The sequence below is a fragment of the Acipenser ruthenus genome, chromosome 38 (genome assembly GCF_902713425.1).
Source record: "Acipenser ruthenus chromosome 38, fAciRut3.2 maternal haplotype, whole genome shotgun sequence".
NCBI lineage: Eukaryota > Metazoa > Chordata > Actinopteri > Acipenseriformes > Acipenseridae > Acipenser > Acipenser ruthenus.
In genome coordinates, this window is record NC_081226.1 from 6104820 (window position 1) to 6132318 (window position 27499).

The 27499-nt window shown below is 40.3% G+C and overlaps 1 protein-coding gene across 1 annotated transcript in view; it reads left to right on the top strand.

Annotated features, from left to right (window-relative positions):
* The first annotated feature begins 722 nt into the window (after positions 1 to 722).
* The window catches only part of LOC131706913 (scavenger receptor cysteine-rich type 1 protein M130-like), a 38153-nt gene continuing 11376 nt past the window's right edge, over positions 723 to 27499 (top strand). Inside the window, 4 exon segments of the mRNA XM_059008858.1 lie at positions 723 to 759; positions 13843 to 14157; positions 18580 to 18885; positions 22707 to 23024. Coding sequence (XP_058864841.1) covers positions 723 to 759; positions 13843 to 14157; positions 18580 to 18885; positions 22707 to 23024 — 976 coding nt within the window.

The window sequence follows — 27499 nt, forward strand, 5'->3', positions numbered from 1 at the left end:
AGGACGCAATGCAGTTTCTGACAAGCCTTACTGGACATCAAAGCATAGAAAAAACACTCTACGTTGGCAACCAAAATCTAAACTCAAGGAACCATCTGTTTATTTTATTTTATATGCTATATTCCTAGGAAAACGCATGCATTAAATGATGTATTTTATAAACACAGCAGTTGAGTTTTTCATATTTTTAAGACACAAAATAACTTAAATTACCTTGACAAAGCAGACATGAAAACATGTTTTTCTTTTCTTTTGAGTATAGTTTGACACACGTGGACATATAAAGGTGAGTTTTATGAAAATCGAAAGCCTTACATATAGATGGAATACACACCTTTACTATAGACGAGCTCTTAGGTATATTTTAGGAAATGTAAACGTTACAGCAGCCATTGTACAAGTCAGCTATTAGAAAGAGATAGCAAGGCTGCCTTGGTGTCCAGATTAGTAATGATAAACACAGAGTGGTTAAGTGCTTGCACACACATGAAGCCTAACACGACAGTCGCCGCATGACATATTAATAAATTAATATCCATCACCGTGTAGCCATTACATTAGCATTAATTATATGCAAACTTTCTTCTTGAAGTGGCATTTTGGATCCCTGGAACTAAAATATTTCTTTTCAAGAAAAAAAAAAACGACTTCAGAGAAACAAGATTTCAAATCAGGTTTTAATGCTAATGTGAAAAAACACAACATCGCTGCCCGATTGAAGGATGTCATCTCGCACGGCCGAGGCCAAGAGCATTGCAAGTAACAACAATGCCACCTTTGCAGTTACAATGTTCTTGCTAGCGCTCAGTCCACAGGCGTTTGTGTCCCTGTGAAAGTGCTTCGTTGGGCTGCTTTTATTCTCTGTGATGCTACCTTTCCTCAAGGCAAACTGCCCTCTTAATAAGCAGGTATACTTCATAAAGGCTCTAGATGAACTAAATGGAGTTTTATGAAGGTGGTCCTAGATCTACAGCTATGGCCGAAAGTTTAGCATCACCCTATAGAATTAACCCATTTTGATTCATAACGCCGAATGAAACCTGCTGAATAATGTTACGGTAACATATTGAATGACAGAGCGTGTTGTAGTTTTCCATATACTTATTGAAAAAAATGACAAATTGAAAAATGTGACATTTTGAAATCTAACAGTACTACTATTTTTCCGGTAGACTTTATTTGCGATATCATTTTGTTGTTTCTTTGATTACATGATGTTAAATAAAATATCGAAATGATGTTCATAAAGTTGTATTTTTTTATTTTGAATTGTGTCTCAACCCCCGAATTTGAGATGATGCAACACTTTGGGCTGTAGCTGTAGGCGTGTTGTGCCGCTCTGGAGCTGCATACAAAGGGTGGTTATACAATGTAACACTTGCAAGGGTGGTGGGTGAAGCCAAAACAAAAAAAAAACACAGAGCAATGAAAATTGGACAACCAACGGTGGATCATAAGAGTGATTAGCGGCTGTCGAACATTTTCTAGCAAACTCTCTTTGAGGTACTTGGGTCTCCCGTCACACTGTAAGTGCAAAAAGCAAATTACTAATCATATCATTAAAAATACACCAAGATCTTTAATTTTACTCTTCTGTAAATTTCCACAGTAGTGCTAAGTTTATGAAGCCATTGTAATACCCAATTCTGTATCCCTACTTCTCTATGCCCTGTCCGTCACACAGCAGAGCCTTGTCTGTACATGGCCGGGGCGGGATCAAAAGCTGTATTGCATTTGCAGACATGCCTGTCCTGTAGGATGCTTTCAACATACACACCAGGTTATATAGGCCAAACGTAAAACCAATCAAATTAGTTTTTTCTTTCTTAAAGGGCCAGTGGCCTAACCCTGTGAATTCTAATAAAACTGTCCCACTGGCATTTCCGCCCTACAATACACACTTCGGACTCCATTGTTTACCAGCACTGTAGATGATCCTGAAAGTGCCATGTACTGCACCTGCCAGCAGGGGGGGTGCTACATCACAATTCCATACAAACAAGCTCACAGGTCAATTAATTCAAAGGCATTCTTGTAAGAAGTGTTAGCGTGCTGCTGTGCTATTTCTTTGACTGAAATATTTTGGGGTTTTGAATTCCAATGGTGTTGCTGGAAAACACAATAAATAAAATAGGAGTTACATACCCCCTTTTCTGCCATGTATGGGCAGGATAAGGTTACTATAAGGTCAGTTGAATCAAACAGCTTTAAAGTAATTCTAAAGTCAAATATGAGCCTAGTTATTATGCTCATAAAGCTAAGGGGAACCCTCACATTGGTTTCTTTGACCCACTCCTATTGGATGAGTACCTCTTTGATAATGCACATTTTAAACATTTTGGAGAAAAGGTGATTTTATAAATGTCCCCTCCCTGCTGACATTAAGATGGCCTGAGCAGTAGGTCTGAGCTGTGGAGAGCCCATTCCCTTTGTAAAATGGGGGGGAGCAGTGGTAGCCAGAAAGGCATCCTCCCTTAGTGGAGCGCAGTTGGCTGCAGAACTCCAGGCGACTGTCCCTGTTGGTGTAAATGGGGGGTGAGGCTGGGGTCAGGACTGGTGGTAAGTATAGAGGCAGGTATGCTGTTTGGAGGAAAAAATGAAGGTACAAGCCCCTTTCACACTAACGCTCCTACCCGGGTCCCAACCTGGGTTCTGGCTACCCGGGTCACAATACCACGAACCCTGGGTCGGCAGCGACCCACCTCAGGATTTGGGTCGACACACTTTGACCCGGGTTGAGCGAGACAAAATGCATGATGGCTGTTCGTAAGCTGACGAAGGAACAGACAGCCAAGCCTGCGTGAAGGTTTCACTTCCGCAAGCAACATTTCTGTTTATTCTGTTGAGCAATATTTTTGTTGATTGAGACACCCCATGAGCCAGATTGCAGCAGGGATGAACATTTGGGACGATGAGTCAATCCAGAGAAGCTTGGATGGAAGCTGCTTCTTGGGCATTGCGTGCGTGCCTTTACTTGCTTCTGTCACCCAGGTCGACCCTGCTTCTTCAAAAACCAGTGTGAAATCACGTAGCCCACCCGCGTGACACCAGGTCACAACCTGGACATAGCATGCCAGTGTGAAAGAGGCTTTAATGTACTAGGGGAACAGCGAGTGCAGACATCAATTTAACATACAACTGTGTATAAAACATGAAAGTAAGCATGTTTTTCTTTAAAAAAAAAAAAATGTTAATAAGCAAATAACTTTAAATAGCACCAGCCAACACAGCAGAATTTTATACTTCGCCGTTCAATTCTGAGGTTCTGTAAGTCCCCTCTGCTTAGATCTTATCACTACAGATTGGGAGCTTACAGCTCTCATCTTCACAAGCAGCTATGTGACGTGAAGCTGTGGTCGTCTGTGTGCTGAAGCTGCTGATAACTGCTGCACAGAGTAACAGCACAGGGAGACAGTGTGATGAGAGTATTAGTGCTTGACAAGATGCAGAGAGCTGAGAATGGGATCTTTTAGTTCTCATGAAGGTACAGCGCTGGGTGATGTATATGGAGTGCTTTAATGCTCATTAAGATCCTGTAGAGCCTTATACAAATATTATAATAGCAATCATTAAACTATGAATGAAAAGTAAAAGGGAACTGTATTTTCAATGGTAAAAAGATACACCTCAATTTCCCAATGGGACATTTACCATGTATAATATTAACTATCAGACATACAGTAATGTTCCAAAAACCAATGCATTTACCAGTGGTATACTGTACCATTATAACATTGCTTTGGAAAACCAAGCTCTCTGATTGGCTGAAAGGCCTGTACAACTCTCCTAACAATGCAGAGCTGAGGAGGCAGGTCCGAAGGGGCGCTTAACCTATAAGAAGATCAAAGTGAATCTGTTAACAACTGTGAAAAGTGTAGAACCGCCATGTGGCTTTCTCACTGCTGGTATTGTAGGCTTTAATAGTATTAGTTATACTGCCTCAGTTCTATACGAATTCCTAATCCGTACATAACACAGAATACCTACTGAGTACAGGATCTGTAAATGCTGCCAAAACCACACTGTGTGTCAGAATAGGGCTCTAACCACAGCCAACTGTTCAGAAGTCATCGACTTGAAACAGAAACAGTGGCATGTAGCTATCGATAGTTTATTCATTTCATGTGGATTCTCATTACACTGTGCACTTGTAGTGGAGCATTTGCTATATAGGGGAGTTAAGTTTCAGTCTTTAAATGTATTATTTGCATATGTGGCCCATTGCTGACAAGACTGAAGAAAGAAACGGCTGCAGCTGAGAGCACTTGCCAGAGGAAGCAGGAAAAACCTTCTTTACGTACGTTTATTTTATATTTGTAAAAAAAAAAAAAAAGTCAGAAAAATGAGGGAAACTTTCTTTTCAACATGCATTTTTGTTTTTTCACAATGATTAATTAGGCTTTAATAAAAATACATCTAGATTTGAAATGTTACATAATAAAAATAAGGGTGATGTTAATCTAGTTTAAGAAGATATTTATAAAAATATGAAAATGCGATTTTTTTTGTTAAACAGATTAATATCAGCCCCTGTGGTATCACACCTGCCCTGCTTTCCTTCACTTTCTCTGTCTCTCACTCCTGATATATTGAGATGTTGTGGTACTTTGCTTTGCAAAGCTTTTGATGTCAAAATTCTTGCATGCTTGCAACCCTAACCTCGTTCACATCTAGGTTATTTTAGACGAGACCCACCACGGTGATGAGTTTAGAGATTGTTTGTGGAATAAATACTTCATTTGCACATTATTTTTGTATCATTTTGCAAAATGAACCCTTGACATCCTTCACTCATTTCTGGATGTTTGCATTGTTTAGACTTTGCAATATTCTTAAAGGACTCGGATGTACCGGTAAGGTCTTAAAGGAATTGGCTGTGAGGAAACTAAACAAACAAAATATGAAAAGTTAGAAGAAAGGAAAAAAAAGATAAAGCTGCAGAATTTTTAAAAAGTATTGATTTGCAGCGGAACATGTTCAGTAAAGCAAAAACTGAAAGTGATGCTTCAGTAAAGGCAAGTTATGTTGTATTGGAGTTTATTGCGGAATCGTCAAAGCCTTTTTCGGAGGGTGCTTTTGTAAAAGACAGCGGGCCCAATATTGATCAAAGGGCAAGGCACTAAAATTAAGGCACAGGTTGTTACAGACCACCCAGGTGACCCGCATTTCCCGGGTCAGAACCGCAGACCCAGACCTGTGACAGTCATTCACACTTCTGTGAAAGATCACTGTTTGGGCAAGGCAAAAAAATGAAGTTTGTCATTATCAACACGTGATAGTATATACATTTTATTCATTAATGGGTTCTTAATTTGCCCAAGGGGTGATAAGTGGTTGCAAACAGGCACAATCAGACTTGTGTAATGTGATTCATGGGAGCCTGCAGAGTCTGGTGAATCTGTAGTAGCTGCGGCCTCCAGACTCGGGGGTTTCAATGTCAGCATTTTTACCTGATTTCTTTTTTCATCTTTCCTTTCCATTTATTACAATGGAAATACCGTCTCAAGAAATGGACTGTCAGTCAGTAATCTGGAACGCGGGAATACCTGTCCATGCCTGAATTCCGAGATCACTTTTTCCTTCAAAAGGCTTCACTGGACTTGCCTGACCTCTGCACCATGTTACTGGATCCTCAGCTGATGCACTATCCTTGCACTATTGCACTACAGTTAGGTCATTGTAGATACAAATGGTCTTCATCCTAAATTGTTTCTTCTTATCTCATAGTGCATTCTAGTTGTATTTGCACTTACTGTAAGCTACACTGAATTTAAATATTGTATTAGCACTGTAACCTTGCATTGCCAAATAAACTAATACTAATAATAATAATAATAATAATAATAATAATAATAATAATAATAATAATAATAATAATACCTCTGGTACTTTATGTATTTTCTATTTACTGCTTTGTAATCAGTGACTTTTTTAATTTTTTTTATTTCTCTATACAGGCAAAAATATAAACGCATTAGAGCCCTTCCAAGCACCACGTGATGTGGATGTGACAGACGCCTCTGTGAGAGATGCCATTTTAGAGGAGGAAGGCTGATAATTCTACCAATAGTAAACTGAATAGATTCTGCAGTGAAAAGGCTTTTACTGCTTGAGCCACTAGGGGACATGCTGCTCCTCATTAAAAAGTTTGTTTCGTTCCATGCGGGCTTCTGAATAGCAGGCTGTGGTTAGAGCCCTATTCTGACACACAGTGTGGTTTGGGCAGCATTTACAGATCCTGCACTCAGTAGGTATTCTGTGTTATGTACGGATTAGGAATTCGTATAGAAGTGGGGCAGTATAACTAATACTATTAAAGCCTACAATACCAGCAGTGAGAAAACCAGAGGGCCCCGCTACACTTTTCACAGTTGTTAACAGACTCACTTTGAAATTCTTATAGGTTAAACGCCCCTTCGGACCCGCCTCCTCAGCTCTGCATTGTTAGGAGAATTGTACAGGCCTTTCAGCCAATCAGAGAGCTTGGCTTGCCAAAGCAATGTTATAATGGCACAGTATACCACTGGTAAATGCATTGTTTTTTTTGGAACATTACAGTATGTATGATAGTTAATATTATACATAGTACATGTCCCATTGGGAAATTGAGGTGTATCTTTTTACCATTGAAAATACAGTTCCCCATTGCTTTTCATTCATTGTTTAATGATTCCTATTATAATATTTGTATAAGGCTCTACAGGATTTTAATGAGCATTAAAGCACTCCATATACATCACCCAGCGCTGTACCTTCATGAGAACTAAAAGATCCCATTCTCAGCTCTCTGCATCTTGTCAAGCACTAATACTCTCATTACACTGTCTCCCTGTGCTGTTACCCTGTGCAGCAGTTATCAGCAGCTTCAGCACACAGACGACCACAGCTTCACGTCACACAGCTGCTTGTGAAGATGAGAGCTGTAAGCTCCCAATCTGTAGTGACAAGATCTAAGGAGAGGGGACTAGCAGAACCTCAGAATTACCTGCCTCTATACTTCACACCTGTTCTTACCCAAGATTTACCCCCATTTCTGCCAAATAGGAGCAGTCACCATGGCGTAGACCAGATCAGATAAGTAATTTTTTCACAATTATTGCAATGTTAGCCTTGTTGCCAAAGAAGTAACAGAAACTACTGCCTATATAACCTGGTGTGTATCTTACATGTTGAAAGCATCCTACAGGACAGGCATGTCTGCAAATGCAATACAGCTTTTGATCCCGCCCCGGCCCTGTACAGACAAGGCTCTGCTGTGTGACGGACAGGGCATAGAGAAGTAGGGATACAGAATTGGGTATTACAACGGCTTCATAAACTTAGCACTGCTCTGGAAATCCTAGCTTTCAATCACACAAAAACAGAAGACAGAAGAAATCCAGGCCTTTAGGCAGAGTGAAGCCTGGCTGGGGTCCGAACCCAGAGCTCAGAGATAACTACTAAGTTCCTTGCTCTCTGCACACAGCTTTCTCCAGCTTTTCATAAACACAAATTTACAAAAATATGTTTTTTTTTTCTTTTTCTATCTTTCAGAGCTCTCCCCCTTTCCTCCATATCGTGTGTTTCATCAATGCTGGGCGGTCTGGGAGGAAACAGTGATGTATTAGTGATATATATGGATAGAACTGAAAAGAGCCCTCTGATTTGTCAACACACCTGTTTGAAATCTTCCTGTTTTCTGTCTCAAAAAGGACATGCTGAGTGTGATTGGTGGGGTGGGGGGGCTGTGTTTCTGCTGGTGTTATGGGGCGTTGAGCACCCTCTCAGTTGCTGTGTTGGCTCAAGGGGGTGAGCACAGGTCTTGACTTCGCTCAGAGGAGGGTTCATCTGTCCTGATAACAATGGAGAGCTGCATGCCCATCTTCTGTCTCACTGTCCTGCTTCTGCACTCACCAGCCAGTAAGTTCCACGCTGTTATTTCTTTATAGTTTTTTAATGAAGTCGGTTATTTATTCTGAGACAGGGAGTCCGGTTCAGTGGTCCAGGGACTGAGTGACTTGGTGGGTAGAACTGCCCATTAGGATGCAGTGTAATCTTGTGTGCTTGTATATCAGTGATCTCAGTGCTGCTGGTTTTATTCACCCAGGTGCAGATGTTGGGTTTATTTCTAGCAGAGAGCTGTGGCAGGGTTCTTAATCATCAATGTAATATTGGAAATGTACAGGAAATATTTAAATGATTTAACAAAAAGTTATTTAAACATTATACTGTCTTCGAAAAACACAGCCTTGGAGCTGATGGGTCTATCAGATCTATATGTCATTTTTTAACATGATACTTTATTTATCAAATAACCACGTCCATGGGTAAATGTATAAAGTAATCAGAAAATGTATAAAGTTACCGGCTGATGGACCCGTTTATAAAATGACAGAGGAAATGTTGGTTAATAGAGTGTAAATATATAAAGATAAAACGTCAGGTAGGCGAGGTTGTGTAAAGAGATATTTCTGCTCGTATTAAAGTTTTGATTTCTCTCAAATCAGCAATACGAGGGAAGATGAAATAATCTTTACTTCATTGATTCTATTTTCTTTTTTTAAGTCACATTATAGTATTTTTAAAATGTCTCCAAATATCAATATGAATATTTCCCAATACACTTTTATTTTTCCAGCCATAGTTTTGTTTTTAGCATTTAAAATATGGTAAGAATCTAATGTTACTGCTGATAACTTTCTGCATCGTTGTTTGTTTCTACACACAGCAGCTCCTTTCTACCTGAACAATATGCTTAGTATAAGGTACTGTTTAATCGAAACTAATAATAATAATAATAATAATAATAATAATAATAATAATAATAATAATAATAATAATAATAATAGCAGATACATCTATAATAATCTCTGTTGACTTCACAAATACATAACTTCACATAATTAATAATAATAATAATAATAATAATAATAATAATAATAATAATAATAATAATAATAATAATAATAGCAGATAAATCTATATATATAATCTACATAATACATAACTTCACACAATTAAAATGAAAATAAATTAATTAATTAAAAAAAAGAAAAGAAAAGCCCTAGTTGAAAATCGCTTGCACGTCCAGGTGTCTTTGTTAAACGAGCTCGGAGAATGCATTCTATTTTAATCGTAACTGCACGATTTTGTATTTATAATATGTGAAGTCAACCTTATTCAATCATTTATAGATGAAATCTGTTTTGCATCTGTAAAACGTGCATTTATATTATGAGAGCCGGAGATTATTATACAGGTATATTCATCTGCTATTATTATTATTATTATTATTATTATTATTATTATTATTATTATTATTATTATTAGTTGTGATTAAGCAGTACTTATACTAAACAGTTCCCTGATTATTATACAGGTATATTTATTTGCTATTATTATTATTATTATTATTATTATTATTATTATTATTATTATTATTATTATTATTATTATTATTATTATTTAACATTTGTACATATAATATATACAGATATAAAAACAGCAAACAGAATCTTTGCTTTTGCTTCAGGTACATTTCTTATACTGGTATATCTACATTAAAACATTGTGTGAAATGCTACCCAGGTACAGCTGAATTTAGGCTTTACGACTGACTTGAAGAAATTGTGATTGGCTAATCTGACTCGGTGATAGAAATACAATTTAGCAAGAGTTTCAACTGACTTTTACAACTTAAAAAAATAATAACAGCAATACACATATGAATGTATTATGAATTATTATAATTATTTTTTTAATTGTGTCAGCATAGTTACTGGCAAAGTCAAACCAGACATAACCTTATAGGTCTACTGTAAGTTTTAATGTTTTTATTTTTTTTCTTAATTCATTCTATTATTATTATTATTATTATTATTATTATTATTATTATTATTATTATTTCATGTTATGCTACATTGTGTTTCCTTGCTGACCCTGGGTGTGTCAGGGTATTACAGTGCAAATGCATTTAGGGGCAATAGGAAAAGTAAAATAGCGCAGTTTATTTTGAATGTTTATTTTCATAAGAAAAGCAAAACAGTGAAAAAAGCTTTTTTTGCTGCCCTTCATTCAAACAATGTCTGAAGAAGAAAATAAATCCTACAGTTGGAATATTCCAGTATTGAAATAAAATAAAGAACTATACTATATCTATGAACACTAACAATTTATATTTCAGCTAAATATCTTTATATGAAATGTGTTTCATACAACAAGCAGTCAGTCAGCAATGGAGCATTTGTAAAACATATTACAGAGATCCATCCACAGCTATTAAACACTCAATAGTGCTGAATTAAGAAATACAATAAATAAATAAATAAATAAATGAGGATCCTTTCTATTAGAACTCTTTGTTTGGACTGAAGACATTGATAAAGACTTCTAGTCGAAACGTTTCTTATTGAATTCTAGTTTCTTTCAGTATTGCTTTGTTACAGAATGCGTCGCATCATATAGTGCAGGGGCTCTCAAACCCGCTCCTCGGGACCTCAGTGTCTTCTGGTCTTCCTTCCGAGCTCTCAGTTACTTAACTAAACCCTTAATTGAACTAATAATTCACTTAATGAGGCCTTTTTAATTGAATTAAGCGTTTGTAGTTAAGTAATTGAGAGCTCAGTTGGAATGAAAACCAGAAGACACATGGGGTCCAGAGGACCGGGTTTGAGAAGCCCTGCAAGAGTGTCTAGAGAAACCTGTCTAACCCGGCATCGCATAGGACCAGAAAAGTGTGCTGCCCAATATAGTGTGCTGCTTGATAGAGGGAGCTGCTGTGAAATGTAGTAATGTACCTGAAAAAGGTATAAATGACAAACTAAGTTAACAATTTGAAACTCTGTAGGAGTTCTGTTGACGTAGGACTATACCCTGAAATTCTAAATTTACAAAATTACTTTTATATCATGCAGTAGTTGGTAAACCAGGTAAACTTCTTTTTCTGGGACCCTAAAAAATGATGCCGATACAGAATGCTGGTGTGTAGAGGGGCAGCATTAGACAGGGTTTACTGTGTATTTGGTTATTGACTCCTAAATAATTAAAATGCAATAAAAAATTTAAAAAAAATAATCAATGTATTTTGTTCCCCTTGTATAGTGTTCTGGTTGTGTTCCGTTCCACTTGTATAGTGTTCTGGTTGTGTTCCGTTCCACTTGTATAGTGTTCTGGTTGTGTTTCGTTCCACTTGTATAGTGTTCTGGTTGTGTTTCGTTCCACTTGTATAGTGTCTGGTTGTGTTCCGTTCCACTTGATAGTGTTCTGGTTGTGTTCCGTTCCACTTGTATAGTGTTCTGGTTGTGTTCCGTTCCACTTGTATAGTGTTCTGGTTGTGTTCCGTTCCACTTGTATAGTGTTCTGGTTGTGTTCCGTTCCACTTGTATAGTGTTCTGGTTGTGTTCCGTTCCCCTTGTATAGTGTTCTGGTTGTGTTTCGTTCCACTTGTATAGTGTTCTGGTTGTGTTCCGTTCCACTTGTATAGTGTCTGGTTGTGTTCCGTTCCACTTGTGTAGTGTTCTGGTTGTGTTCCGTTCCACTTGTATAGTGTTCTGGTTGTGTTCCGTTCCACTTGTATAGTGTTCTGGTTGTGTTCCGTTCCCCTTGTATAGTGTTCTGGTTGTGTTCCGTTCCACTTGTATAGTGTTCTGGTTGTGTTCCGTTCCACTTGTATAGTGTTCTGGTTGTGTTCCGTTCCACTTGTACAGTGCTCTGGTTGTGTTCCGTTCCACTTGTATAGTGTTCTGGTTGTGTTCCGTTCCCCTTGTATAGTGTTCTGGTTGTGTTTCGTTCCACTTGTATAGTGTTCTGGTTGTGTTCCGTTCCACTTGTATAGTGTCTGGTTGTGTTCCGTTCCACTTGTGTAGTGTTCTGGTTGTGTTCCGTTCCACTTGTATAGTGTTCTGGTTGTGTTCCGTTCCACTTGTATAGTGTTCTGGTTGTGTTCCGTTCCCCTTGTATAGTGTTCTGGTTGTGTTCCGTTCCACTTGTATAGTGTTCTGGTTGTGTTCCGTTCCACTTGTATAGTGTTCTGGTTGTGTTCCGTTCCACTTGTACAGTGCTCTGGTTGTGTTCCGTTCCACTTGTATAGTGTTCTGGTTGTGTTCCGTTCCACTTGTATAGTGTTCTGGTTGTGTTTCGTTCCACTTGTATAGTGTCTGGTTGTGTTCCGTTCCACTTGTATAGTGTTCTGGTTGTGTTCCGTTCCACTTGTATAGTGTTCTGGTTGTGTTCCGTTCCCCTTGTATAGTGTTCTGGTTGTGTTCCGTTCCACTTGTATAGTGTTCTGGTTGTGTTCCGTTCCACTTGTATAGTGTTCTGGTTGTGTTCCGTTCCACTTGTATAGTGTTCTGGTTGTGTTCCGTTCCACTTGTACAGTGCTCTGGTTGGATTCCGTTCCACTTGTATAATGTTCTGGTTGTGTTCCGTTCCCCTTGTATAGTGTTGTGGTTGGGTTCTGTTCCACTTGTGTAGTGTTCTGGTTAGGTTCCATTCCACTTGTATAGTGTTCTGGTTGGGTTCTGTTCCACTTGTATAGTGTTCTGGTTGTGTTCCGTTCCACTTGTATAGTGTTGTGGTTGGGTTCCGTTCCACTTGTGTAGTGTTCTGGTTAGGTTCCGTTCCACTTGTATAGTGTTCTGGTTGTGTTCCGTGTTGTTTGGTGCTGTTCCTAATAACTGCACACTTGGGTGGGCTGTGAGGCACGAAGAGTGGCTTATTGCTGTTATAACATGACTCTCGTGTTTATTCTATAAAAAGAAAACTAAAAGAAACTCTTGATTTGAAACTTGAAATCTAAATGTGTTCCATGTATCCTTAACATTGTCGGGAAGAACTTGATACTCCTGCATTGTGAATATATGTGTGGAGAAGATCATTCATGTGTTTATTATAGTGTCATTTGAATGTATTAAGAAATGAATAAATAAAGCTGCTGACTTGCATGTTGTACACAGATGGGTATGGAAAGTTGATGTCTGGTATTTCTGTTTCCATTACTCAGTAATTGCGCTCTGCACTTTACATTGTGTAGCATTCAAAAGCAATGCCGTGGGATGTTACTCATTCTACACAATACTGCTCACTGCATTTTGTAATGCACACTGCTGTGTAATTCTAATTACATGATGCTTAATAAATAGTTTTGAAAAAATCCCATACATTTGATAAAAATTAGAAATACGTTGATGTAATAACATCGCTGTTTTGGGCATTGTAGAGCTTCTTGAACCATTGCTGCCTTTTATTCTGTCATTCACTTTGCTTCTTTGGACCAAGAGTAACACCTCTGTGCCATTAAGCACTACAGTGTCCTCAGAAACAGCCCTTATTGCTGTATTATTGATGCTAAACTCCTGGGCGGAACATTAACTAGGTATCTACAAAGAGCCTCCCAAATATTTTGAACAAGCTTCTAAATATACAAATATAACTACTAGAACAAACAGAACCATAATTATGAGTTCCAAATATGAAGCATCAAATACATGTCAGTTACATTTCCTACAATAGTAAGCTTGTATTTGAACAATTATATATGATCTATGCATGCTTATCAGGGTTGTGCTACGTTTCTGGAAAAATTTAATATTTCTCAGGTACTTTACCTGCTGTAGTGATATCTCAGAGACTTGGTGGAAACCCTTCTTAGCACACGCCTTATGCAGCGTGTGAACATCATGAAAACATTTCTATACATGAAATATATATAGAGGAGTTACTGCTGATGTTTACTTGGGAAGCTCTGTGATATGGGGAATAATCCAACTCCATGCAGTGTAAACAGTGTGTGATTATAAACTCGTGTTCTCTTGTGGCAGGGCCTGTGCAGACTCCCTTCTCTGATTCCCTTTTCTCTTTTTAAAGGCAGTGATGATCTGAGGCTGGTGAATGGAAGCAGTCCCTGTGCTGGGAGAGTGGAGATTCTTCATGAGGGACAGTGGGGGACAGTTTGTAGTTTTGGCTGGGATATAGAGGATGCAGGAGTTGTGTGTAAACAGCTGGGCTGTGGATCTGCTGTATCAACACAAAATGCTCACTTCGGAGCCGGTTCTGGAACCATCTGGCTGGCGCTTGTTTCCTGCAGCGGCTCTGAATCTGCCCTGCGGGACTGTGGGTCATTGGGGTGGGGTAAGACCTCTAGCTGCACACACGCCTTGGACGCTGGAGTGATCTGTTCAGGTAAGAGACACACATTCCATCACAGAAACACTTACTCAATATACAGGGGTCAGACAAACAGGACCACCTGCCCTCTGTAGCACTCCTCCAATGTGCAGCTCATCACACTGATTTATGTGTCATGCAAATGAGATCCCAGACACATATTCAATAATACACATAAAAGCATCTTCATGGGCAAGACATTAAATATGACAGACTAGAGACATGCTCGGTTGGCAGGTGCTTCTGTAATTAAAACAATCAACACAGATTACTGTTATTTCTGCCATTGTCTTCATCTCGGACACTGCGTATTTAAGATTAATTTCTTTCCAATTTTTTTTATTTTTTTTTGGAAAAAATTGTGATCCAGTTTACAAATGTGTTGCACTTTGTGTGGATGTATTACAGGTTTTGAGATACATTTGTAATCTATCAATTTAGAAATCATTGGATTGTAGCTATACTTAAAGGGTAAGTATCTTCAGGTTAAGTTTCTAGTCTTCCTTTGATTGACAGCCCCCTTCCCTTTGTATGATGCTTGCAATCATTCCGAGTCGTTCTCATTGCAATCAGGAAACTCAAATACTACGATTATACAGTATAAATATGTGTGTAAACACCAGACTCTTTTCACTTTTCATCAGAATGATTATTTTCATCAGTAATTCTGTGACACTGTGAAGTGTCCCCTGTTTCACAATATTAATGTAAACTATGAATGTATGTGTTGCGTGTTTGTGGTGATGGGCTGGCAGGGATTGGGTTACCTTTTCCTATCCTTGCATGGAAATTGTCTCCCTAGTCAGGGCTGGATTAATGCGTAGGCAAAGTAGAACTTTACTCCCTGACACTGGCACTGTTTCAACACAGTCATTTCTTTTCTTGTCAGTGTAGGCAGGGCAGTCTCACTTGTGTTGCGTGCAAAATCACCACCTCGCTTGATTTTGATGACGTTATAGATGATTTTGTGTCTTAAAAAGCAGAAAAGAAGCCACTTTAAAGTGTATTTGGTGCTGCGGTGCCGATGCGGGGACCAGAATAGTCCTGAACTGGAGTTATAAAACACATCTAGCAAGCCAGGCCATGTAAACAAAGCAACCACTTCCACAGTAAAGCACGCATCAGCAGTGCAGTGTTCGTATGCTGTTGTGTTTTTACATTAGTATTCACTTGTTTTAGTAATTGTGTTCCCAAGTCTCTATGTTTGTGGGTGTGGTCTGTTTCCTGTCAGAATCTGCGTTTGCCTGGGAGAGGCGGGGGCTCAGGATATCAAATTTGCTTTCAGTATGTTTAATCGAAACCAAACTTTGTTGTGGACCTGTGTTTCAGTTTTGGAACTTGTACATGTTAAAAAATAGAAGTGTCACATTTTTAATGGGACGACAACGTGGATTAAAGCTGTCTACGGTCCCTGGTTCACATTCGACCTGGTGTCTCTTTTTGTTCAATACATTGGGAAACGTGGTTATCAAGCTCCTCTACAGGATTAGAAGTAAGCTTCAGGGTTTATTTTTAAATGTATTTAGCACACTTCACTGGGACTGTTTCTGTCAGGTTCACTCAGTCGTTCAGTTTAGAACATTGCGTGAAAGTTTCTTCAAAATGAATTCATCATAATGCAGCATAATTCACAGATTCGGATCAAAACCATGAATGCTATCCTAAACCCTTGTGAGAAGAAAAGTTTGCTCTGCAAATTAAAAAAAATTGTAAAATAATACTTGGTAAACCAGCCGTGCGTTCAATAGCAGAGTGCTCTCACGTGGCTCCCTGTAACCTATGTTAGCAGTTATTGGACGGTCTGTTAGGAGCGAGCCGTTTCACAATAGCAGCCAATACATTGCGGTGCATTAAAACAGTTGCTTTAAGCGAGTTTTGCCATTTTTGTGTGTGTGTATATATATATATATATATTTAAATGTAATTACAACTACTGTATTTTTATAATGTAATGATTTCCATTACACGAGAGTAGATGTTAAAACTTCATGCTGATTTGAACTCGGCTCTCGCCAAAATAAGCACCAACTAAGACGTAGCTTTACAGTAAACTAATGTGATCCATCTGTGTCTCCATCAATTTACGTTTCCTTCCATATGATGATGTAGATATCCTTCTGTCTGGTGTTGATGGCTGAAGTGTAATGCTGGCTCCAGGGATCAGCTTATTGCCTCCCTAGCGCATCAGCACACACAACGGCTGCGATGCTGGCTCTGGGGATCAACCACAGTGCGGCCTCCCCAGCACATCAGCATGACAACCGTCTGGATTGAGCTAAGTAGGGTACATCTCTGAGGTCTTCAAGTGGGCACCTTCCATCCTCTGTGTTTCGTTGACTAGCCCACGACACCTCAAGAGGGCTAGACAGTGATTCTGGCATCCCAGCATCACCCCCCTCTGTCCCCCCACTCAACTCAGCCCAGCTTACTTACCCGTACATCAGCGTTTCTTTCTTTCTATTGTGCTTGAGATCCCCAGCCAGAATCTTTCCGTCTCAACCACAGCCAGTTGCTGCTCCTCTCTGCTGCTTCAGATAAGTTCTTCACTGTGCGACGCAACTCTTGGCCACTGAATCCGACGTCTCTGAGAAACCGGGTTGTAGAGTGTGCCACAAATCCTCGACAACCCACCTCCACTGTGTAAACCCAGACTCTCCATCCTCGCTGTTCCGCTTCAGTGGCTAGTTGAGCATACCGCAGTTTCTTCCTCTCATACGCCTCATCTACAGCATCCTCCCATGGCACTGTTAACTCTACCAGGTGAACAAGGCGTGCTGATCTAGACCACAAGACAATATCTGGTCGAAGGTTAGTGGTGGCAACCTCAGGTGGAAAAATTAGTCGTTGACCAACATCTGCCAGCATTTTCCAATCTCTAGCAGCTTCCAGTTGTCCTGGGCGAGGATTGGTTTTAACACCTTTTCTTGGTGGTTGCTCTCCTGGGCGGAGGAATGTTGTCTTTTGTGTGTAATGTTTTGATGGAACAGGTGGCAACTTATTGGTCATGTTACACTTGTCTTCCAATGCTAAGGCTAAACATCGCAGCACCTGGTCATGGCGCTAAGTAAACCGTCCTTGGCTAAGAGCCACCTTACATCCTGTCAGAATGTGCCTTAATGTTGCAGGTGATGAACACAAAGGACATGAGGGATCCTCTCCTACCCAGAGGTTTAGGTTCTGTGGTGATGGGAGAACATCATATGTTGACCTGATGAGGAAACTAATCCTGCTCTTAGGTCTTGCCAGCCAATCTTGCATTGTTCCACACTCTCCCATCTCATCCATTCTCCCTGCTTGGCCTGGGAAATGGCCTTCATGCACCTCATCCTCTCCTCCTGCTTTTGTCCTCGTTGACTACCAGCTTCCTCCGTTGAGCTGGGGCTGCCTTGTGCCATGTAGGAGGAGCTGAACTGAAACCAAGACCCCCTCTTCCATGCTGAACTTTCCCCATGGTATCACCAATTCGAAGGTTTTTTTTTTTGCCGCCCACTTTCTTCCAGTTTTCAGCACAGGTGCCTCCCTTACGCATTTGTCGCGTGACTCTACTAATGTCATTTCCAGTCTGACCTTGGCGCACTTAAACTCCTCGGTTAGAGCAGAGACTGGTAGCTGCAGTATTCCTTTACCATAAAGTCCCACTCTGCTGAGGCAGCGTGGAACTCCCAACCATTTCCTGATGTATGAACTGATTAAAGCTTCCAGCTTCTCTACTGTTGTCAAAGAAACCTCGTACACAGTCAGTGGCCACAGCAACCTCGGCAGTAGACCAAACTGAAAGCACCAGAGTTTTAGTTTGCCTGGTAAAGCGCTGCTGTCTATGCTAACCCTTCCACTGCTTTTTGTCTAAGACTTTTCACTGGCTTCTCAGACACTGTTGGTATTGCCTCACCATTAATGTAGAACATTTTATCTACTACTTTACCTTTAATTATAGAGATGCTCCTTGATTTAGTGGGCTTGAATTGCATTCATGCCCATTCAATGTTATTGGTTAATTTGCCCAATAATCGATTAGTGCAGGCTACTGTTGTAGTCATGGTTGTCATGTCATCCATGTATGCTCGAATTGGTGGTAGTCGCATTCCAGAAGCCAAGCGCTCTCCTCCTACTACCCATTTTGATGCCCTAATGATTACTTCCATTGCCATGGTAAAAGCCATACTCAACTACTGAAATAGTGAAACTAACTACTACAAATTAAGAAATTAAGTGAATAATAAACACATAAATACATTAGGAAACAAGTACTAAAAACCTGATACTTCTGCAATTATGCTTGTCTATTTAACAAGTTTTACATGATGGAATCACAAACAGGCTTCACATTTATTGCATGCAAAATTATCTTCACCATAGATTTAAATCTGCAAACCATTTACAGGTTGTTGCTTTGGCACCAGAGTCTAAATATCTGCAGTTTTATGATTCCAGGTCAAGGAGTGCGGCTCAGTGGTGGCAGCGATCTCTGCTCTGGGAGAGTTGAAGTACTGCGTGGGAGCGCCTGGAACACGGTCTGTGATGCTGGCTTTGACCGGCAGGATGCAGAGGTTGTCTGTCGGCGACTGCAGTGTGGAATTCCTCTAGAGGTGCTGGGAGCTGCTCGTTTCGGTAAGGGGCAGGGTCCGGTCTGGTCAGAGGAGATCCAGTGCAGTGGAAATGAGTCCGGGCTCCATGGCTGCCCCACCTCATCCAGGGAGCAGCCAAGCTGCACACATGCAAACGATGTGGGCCTTGTCTGTGTTGGTGAGTACAAGGAGGGCAAATAGATGAACAGCCTGTTAACAATGCAAACAAATAACACTACCCTCACTTCTATGTTTCTCTGTTAGGTCTTTCCAGCAAACTTAAAAAATGTTCTAATAGATATTTGATTTAAGAGTGCTGGGCATGGGGAGCAGGGAGGGTTCCGGGGTGGACCCAGGGGAGCTATGGGTCGAAGCGGGCCCTCCTGGATCCAGGACCCCAGCGACCCTGTGTTTGAATCCATGGGGGCACTTACCTGCAACTACAGCTAAAATCATTGTAAATAAATGCCTGGGCGGCGTTGCAGCGTCACATCTTGAGTACCTCTCCATCTGTCACGTGACAACTTGACACCCACATCCTCTTTCACAGTTATGAAAACCCATTATCTTGTAAAGGGCATCTCTACAGTGAATAAAGCTAAAAATACTGTAGTCCAGAAGACAAACGTTTCACTTAAGGAAATGAAAAACACATCTTGTATAAATTGTTTGTATACTGAGCTAATTCTGTATTTTTATTCAGTTGAGAAACCAGTCTTGTGAATTACTGATTTTTAAATAAAGATACACTGAACATGTGACTCAAGGATCGGATTAGTAAAACAGATTTCCAATGATCAGGAATCAAGAACTAATGTATTACCTGATAGTGCTTTACAACTAGCAAGACCCAGCAGGTGTGAATATTCTCAAACTTTGTGAAGCAATGAAAGGGTTTCAGGACACTCTGTGGTGCTTTGGTGTTTATCACCACGCTGTCTCTTGTGCAGCACTGCAGCACTCTGCAATATCTTTTTCACATAGTCATGTTTGCTTTTACATACAACAGAGGAATCAGAAACGGTAGATACTGTTGTTTTTGTTCCAGTAACACTATATGACTGAAATAAAGTTAGTGGTAACACCATTAAAAAACACTCTTAGAGCTTAGCCTCAGAATTAAATCTTGGGGTCTGTAGTTAAAGGGTACAGCTATAGGTATATATGCACTGCAAAGGTTACTTAACTAAACCTTTAATTGATCTAATAATTTACCTAATGAGGCCTTTTTAATTGTGTTCAGTTCTTAAACACCTGGAGATTTCAAGTTAACTTAAATTCTGCAACTTTTTAGGAGCTGAGAACAATTAAAAAGGTCTAATTAAGCAAATTATAAGTTGAGTTAAGCGTTTGTAGTTAAGTAATTGAGAGCTCAGTTGGAATGAAAACCAGAAGACACATGGGGTCCAGAGGACCGGGTTTGAGAAGCCCTGCAAGAGTGTCTAGAGAAACCTGTCTAACCCGGCATCGCATAGGACCAGAAAAGCGTGCTGCCCAATACAGTGTGCTGCTTGATAGAGGGAGCTGCTGTGAAATGTAGTAATGTACCTGAAAAAGGTACAAATGACAAACTAATTTAACACTTTGAAAATCTGTAGGAGTTCTGTTGACGTAGGACTATACCCTGAAATTTTAACTTTACAAAATTACTTTTATATCATGCAGTAGTTGCTAAACCAGGTAAATCTCTTTTTCTGGGACCCTAAAAAATGATGCCGATACAGAATGCTGGTGTGTAGAGGGACAGCATTAGACAGGGTTTACTGTGTATTTGGTTATTGCCTCCTAAATAATTAAAATGCAATAAAAAGTTTTTAAAAAATCAATGTATTTTTTTCCACTTGTATAGTCCTCTGGTTGTATTCCATGTGCTTTGGTATGATAGCATACCCATTTTATAATCTGATCTTCATATATACTGTGTGCTGTTCCTAATAACTGCACACTTGGGTGGACTGAGAGGCACGAGGAGTGTTCCGTTCCACTTGTATAGTGTTCTGGTTGTGTTCCGTTCCACTTGTATAGTGTTCTGGTTGTGTTCCGTTCCACTTGTATAGTGTTCTGGTTGTGTTCCGTTCCACTTGTATAGTGTTCTGGTTGTGTTCCGTTCCACTTGTATAGTGTTCTGGTTGTGTTCCTTTCCACTTGTGTAGTGTTCTGGTTGTGTTCCGTTCCACTTGTATAGTGTCTGGTTGTGTTCCGTTCCACTTGTATAGTGTTCTGGTTGTGTTCCTTTCCACTTGTGTAGTGTTCTGGTTGTGTTCCGTTCCACTTGTATAGTGTTCTGGTTGTGTTCCATTCCACTTGTATAGTGTTCTGGTTGGGTTCTGTTCCACTTGTATAGTGTTCTGGTTGTGTTCCGTTCCACTTGTATAGTGTTCTGGTTGTGTTCCGTTCCACTTGTATAGTGTTCTGGTTGTGTTGCGTGTTGTTCGGTGCTGTTCCTAATAACTGCACACTTGGGTGGGCTGTGAGGCACGAGGAGTGGCTTATTGCTGTTATAACATGACTCTCGTGTTTATTCTATAAAAAGAAAACTAAAAGAAACTCTCGATTTGAAACTTGAAATCTAAATGTATTCCATGTATCCTTAACATTGTCGGGAAGAACTTGATACTCCTGCATTGTGAATATATGTGTGGAGAAGATCATTTATGTATTTATTATAGTGTTGTTTGAATGTATTAAGAAATGAATAAATAAAGCTGCTGACTTGCATGTTGTACACAGATGGGTATGGAAAGTTGATGTCTGGTATTTCTGTTTCCATTACTCAGTAATTGCGCTCTGCACTTTACATTGTGTAGCATTCAAAAGCAATGCCGTAGGATGTTACTCATTCTACACAATACTGCTCACTGCATTTTGTAATGCACACTGCTGTGTAATTCTAATGACATGATGTTCCTGTTAGTGTTTGAATAATAAATAGTTTTGAAAATATCTCATACGGTTGATAAAAATTAGAAATATGTTGATGTAAAAACATCACTGTTCTGGGGATTGTAGAGCTTCTTGTACCATTGCTGCCTTTTATTCTGTCATTCACTTTGCTTCTTTGGACCAAGAGTAACACCTCCATGTCATTAAGCACTACAGTGTCCTCAGAAACAGCCCTTATTGCTGTATTATTGATGCTAAACGCCTGGGCGGAACATTAACTAGGTGTCTACAGTGGTGTCTGCCAGGACAGTCAGTGTCACAAATAAATCAGTTAGGAGATACAGTAGATGTTGTTTTGCTGGTACTGAGCTGTATATCATCAGTTCCAGGCCTTTTACGTTTTCTTTAAAACTTATATTTATAAGCCACTGCCAGTTATTATGAGGCACAGCAATTACAAATAATACTGACCCCTGCTGGTGAGTCTAGGTAATGGAATATGAACAACAACAAAAAAACAATTGGCTAGGGAATTGCTGATTTTGTACATTCTTAGAATATTAAGAGCTTCTGAAATATATAGAACTATACAGTCCCACTGATATTTCTCAGGAAACATTACTTAGTCAAGTTCTACAAAGAGCCTCAGATAGTCAAATAAAATACAATACAAATAAAACTACTAGAACGAACAGAACCATAATTTTGAGTTCCAAATATGAAGCATCATGTCAATTACATTTCCTATAATAGTAAGCTTGTATTTCTCATATTGAATAATTATATATGATGTATGCATGCTTATCAGGGTTGTGCTACACTTCTAGAAAAGTTTAATATTTGTCAGGTACTTTACCTGCTGTAGTGTTATCTCAGAGACTTGGTGGAAACCCTTCTTAGCACACGCCTTATGCAGCGTGTGAACATCATGAAAACATTTCTATACATGAAATATATATAGAGGAGTTTTACTGCTGATGTTACTTGGGAAGCTCTGTGATATGGAGAATAATACAACTCCATGCAGTGTAAACAGTGTGTGATTATAAACTCGTGTTCTCTTGTGGCAGGGCCTGTGCAGACTCCCTTCTCTGATTCCCTTTTCTCTTTTTAAAGGCGGTGGTGATCTGAAGCTGGTGAATGGAGGCAGTCCCTGTGCTGGGAGAGTGGAGATTCTTCATGAGGGACAGTGGGGGACAGTTTGTAGTGGTGGCTGGAATATAGAGGATGCTGGAGTTGTGTGTAAACAGCTGGGCTGTGGATCTGCTGTATCAGCACCACACAATGCTCACTTCGGAGCCGGTTCTGGAACCATCTGGCTGGCGCTTGTTTCCTGCAACGGCTCTGAATCTGCCCTGCGGGACTGTGGGTCATTGGGGTGGGGTGTGACCTTTTTCTGCACTCACGCCTTGGACGCTGGAGTGATCTGTTCAGGTAAGAGACACACATTCCATCACAGAAATACTTACTCAATATACAGGGTTCAGACAAACAGGACCACCTGCCCTCTGTAGCACTCCTCCAATGTGCAGCTCATCACACTGATTTATGTGTCATGCAAATGAAAACCCAGACACATATTCAATAAGTCTCACTTGTGTTGCTTGCAAAATCACCACCTCGCTTGATTTTGATGACGTTATAGATGATTTTGTGTCTTAAAAAGCAGAAAAGAAGCCACTTTAAAGTGTATTTGGTGCTGCGGTGCCGATGCGGGGACCAGAATAGTCCTGAACTGGAGTTATAAAACACATCTAGCAAGCCAGGCCATGTAAACAAAGCAACCACTTCTACAGTAAAGCACGTATCAGCAGTGCAGTGTTTCCTATGCTGTTGTGTTTTTTACATTAGTATTCACTTGTTTTAGTAATTGTGTTCCCAAGTCTCTATGTTTGTGGGTGTGGTCTGTTTCCTGTCAGAATCCGCGTTTGCCTGGGAGAGGCGGGGACTCAGGATATCAAATTTGCTTTCAGTATGTTTAATCGAAACCAAAATTTGTCGTGGACCTGTTTCAGTTTTGGAACTTGTACATTTTAAAAATAGAAGTATCACATTTCCGGATTAAAGCTGTCTACGGTCCCTGGTTCACATTTGACCTGGTGTCTCTTTTTGTTCAATACTCGCTCGTTCAGTTCAGAACATTGCGTGAAAGTTTCTTCAAAATGAATTCATCATAATACAGCATAATTCACAGATTCTGATCAAAACCATGAATGCTATCCTAAACCCTTGTGAGAAAAGAAAAGTTTACTGTACAAGTATAAAAATTGATAAAACGATATATGGTAAACCTGATCTTAACAAATGGCACGTGTATGGGAGTAAGTGTAAACGTGTGTACATGTCTGCTGTTTGATGTTATTCATGTTAGAGGGTAGGGCCTACAAGTGTATGTTTGCCTAGAGTCCAGTGATGGGTTAATCTGGCCCTGTCCCTAGCTCCCTCCATTCCAGCCATGTAAGACTGCAGGACCCTGATTGGTTGACCAACCAATTATTCAATATGGTCACTGATTGAAGGCAGGTGAATATAAAATGATAGTGTCCTCCTCATGCAGGTGAAGAAGTACACATGAGGCGAGTTGCTGGTCCCTAAATACAAAGTGCTGCAGTCTGTCTGTCTGCCTGCCTGCCTTAAAGAAATCTTTTATTTAAGTTTAATTTTGTTTATTTATTATCATTACAAAATAGTGGGGAAAGTGAAGCCTCGTGAAGCACTGAACTCTTTAAACCAGTGGTTTGGTGAAAAGCTCGCCGATCTGAATCTCATGAAGCCATTATGCTGTTTGCACATGTTAAACACAAAATAGTCCCGAGGCTGATGGGTCTATCAGATCTCTCTGTCATTTTTAACATGATACTTTATTTATCAAATAACCACGTCCATGGGTAAATGTATGAAGTAATCAGAAAATGTATAAAGTTACCGGCTGCTGGACCCGTTTATAAAATGACAGAGGAAATGTTGGTTAATAGAGTGTAAATATATAAAGATAAAACGTCAGGTAGGCGAGGTTGTGTAAAGAGATATTTCTGCTGGTATTAAGGTTTGATTTCTCTCAAATCAGCAATACGAGGGAAGATGAAATAATCTTTACTTCATTGATTCGATTTTCTTTTTTTAAGTCACATTATAGTATTTTTAAATGTCTCCAAATATAAATGTAAATCTCCCAATACACTTATTTTTCCAGCCATAGTTTTGTTTTCAACATTTAAAATATGGTAAGAATCTAATGTTACTGCTGATAACTTTCTGCATCGTTGTTTGTTTCTACACACAGCAGCTCCTTTCTACCTGAACAATAGGCTTAGTATAAGTTACTGTTTAATCAAAACTAATAATAATAATAATAATAATAATAATAATAATAATAATAATAATAATAATAATAATAATAATAATAATAATAATAGCACACATTGTACCGTTACAAAATTATACCTAGGCCTATTTAATAATCTCTGTCTCTCATAATGTAAATACAATTTCACACATCCACAACAGATTGTATCTATAAATGACTGAATAAGGTTGACTTCGCAAATACATAATTTCACAAAATTAAAAATATCGTGCACGAGCAATAGCCAGGTGTCTTTGTTAATCGAGCTCGAAGAATAAAGTAGCCTGTGTCTTAAATTCGAGTACAGTATAGTGATGCGTGCATTAAAATCACCAACAAAAGACAAGACTACCTGAGTACACAAGCAGCAATGTGACTGATTGCCGAGAAAAGACGAACAAAGATGTCACTGCCCGAATACACAAATAGCAACGTGACTTACTGCCGAGAAAAGACGAACCAAAACGTCACTGCCCGATCTCGAATCACCCATGACGTACAGGAACCATTTTCTAAGAAGAGTCATTAGCTTCCTCTGGAATTCGAAGAGAAGCATTTACAATTTCAGGGTTTTGTTATTAGGCTCAGTTTTAACAAACAGTACCAGCTTGGACAGATTGGAAATGCTGACCAGACCCCTGTATTTTCCGACATGCTAAGCAATACCACAGTTCACAAATTGGGAGAAAAACAGGTGTGAGTAATCACGAGTGGAAATGAGAAGCACCACAGCACTGTAATTGTGTGTGATAGCAGACGGTCGCAAACTGACTCCATATGCGTAATTGAGGTTGTGTCTTTATAAATGCATATTTATTTGATGTTTTATTTTTTCCTCAAATTGAGGGTGGGAAATGTGGGCTGCGTCTTAAATTCAAAGGCGTCTTAAATTTGTAAGAATACGTTATCTATATTACAAAAACATACACACAATCTAGTCTGGCAAGTCTTCATTCCAGTTCTCACCTTCCCTCACCTCTACAACTGAGTACCAATCAATGGCAATTAGTTTCCGCAGCGAGTGTTTTAAAAGCCGACTGGAAGCGGATTTTCCTCTCATCCAGGACGCTGCCGTTTTACTGCCGTGTTGCTGTACCGAGGTGTGAGAGGGGAGGGATTTGGACTGACCGTCAGGTGCATGCGGGAGCCTGTAGGGGGTTCGTATTCTCCGTGTATTCACACGCTGTCAGCCAATGTGTTATGACGGGACTCAGCTGTGAGGAAATCGGCTGACGTTCTGTCATTGGCTGGGGGGTGGGACTACACGGGGTGAATGAATTAATAAAAAGGCGCTGTTTTGTATCCTCTCTGGCTCATGCAGGAAACATAGTGGAGCGTGACTTCACGGCCGAATCCTGAACAGTCAGAGGCTCTTGAGCAGCGACTCGGAGAGACAGAGTGGCACTTCAGCGCCAGGCGTACAGATTCGGGGTGCAAGCAAAGCACACGGGTTCATTTATTGGAAGACTATTTTAGGTAGCGAGTTTAATGGGACTGAGCCATCCCACTGTATATGAGAGGGTGCAGAGCAGTGCCTGTTCCTCGGGGCTCCCACCGCTAGAGGGAGCAATGAACCGCGGAAAAAAACCTGCACACTTTATTTTGTAGTTTTTCCTTAAAGTATTTTGTTTTCCTTTTTCCTTTCGCTTTTTTCCTTCTTGTTCTTTTGGATTACACACCTGTGTGTTGTATGAAGATGGAGCACAATACCATTGTTGGTAGAGTGTCCCGAACTGTAACAAAACACCTGCCAACTGAGCGCAAACTAATAAATCTGGGCGCCTGTGCCGGCATTTCCTATTTGAAATTTGTGTCTGTCTTGTGTCTTCCCACACCCTACTACACGTGGTGTCAGAGTGGGATGAACTGGCATTGCCAAGACACAGCAGTGCCCATTTTAAAAAAAAAATCAGAATGGATGCACTACAGTTTGCCGAGATGATGGCCCTTCTGTGCGGCGTTGCAGGGAGGGACTGAGGCTGCTTCCAGATGGCAGCAGCCTACTAAAATGATGGCGGTGGATCGCCCGGAGGCATACCTTCGCCTGTTTGAAGCTCTGGCGGAGGCCAATCAGTGGCCCCAGGACCAGTGGGCGAGCTACCTTCTGCCGCAGTTAACCGGGGAGGCGCAAGCTGCTGACCAAACTCTGTCAGCGGAGGAGATGAGGAACTATATAACCCCAAAAACGGCTATTCTCAATAGAGTCGGAGCCACCCCTGAAAGGTACCGACGGAGACTCCGGGAGGGGAAGTTAGGGGAGAGGGAACATCCCCGTACACTGGCCCACCGTCTCCGCGATTATGCCGTGGGATGGCTGGACCCTGCCACCAACTCCAAGGATCGGGTTGTGGAGTTGGTGGTGCTGGAGCAGTTCCTGGAGGCTTTGGGACCGGTCCTGGGACTGTGGGTACAGAGACAGTGACCCGGAACCCTGAATGAGGCAGTCACCATGGCTGTGAGATACCAGGCAGCTGAGCCCGCTCCTAGCACTGCACCCTACAAATCCGCTGCCTCGGCACCAGCACTCCACAATGCCCCTGAGAGGGTGAAGGGACTCGGGGGG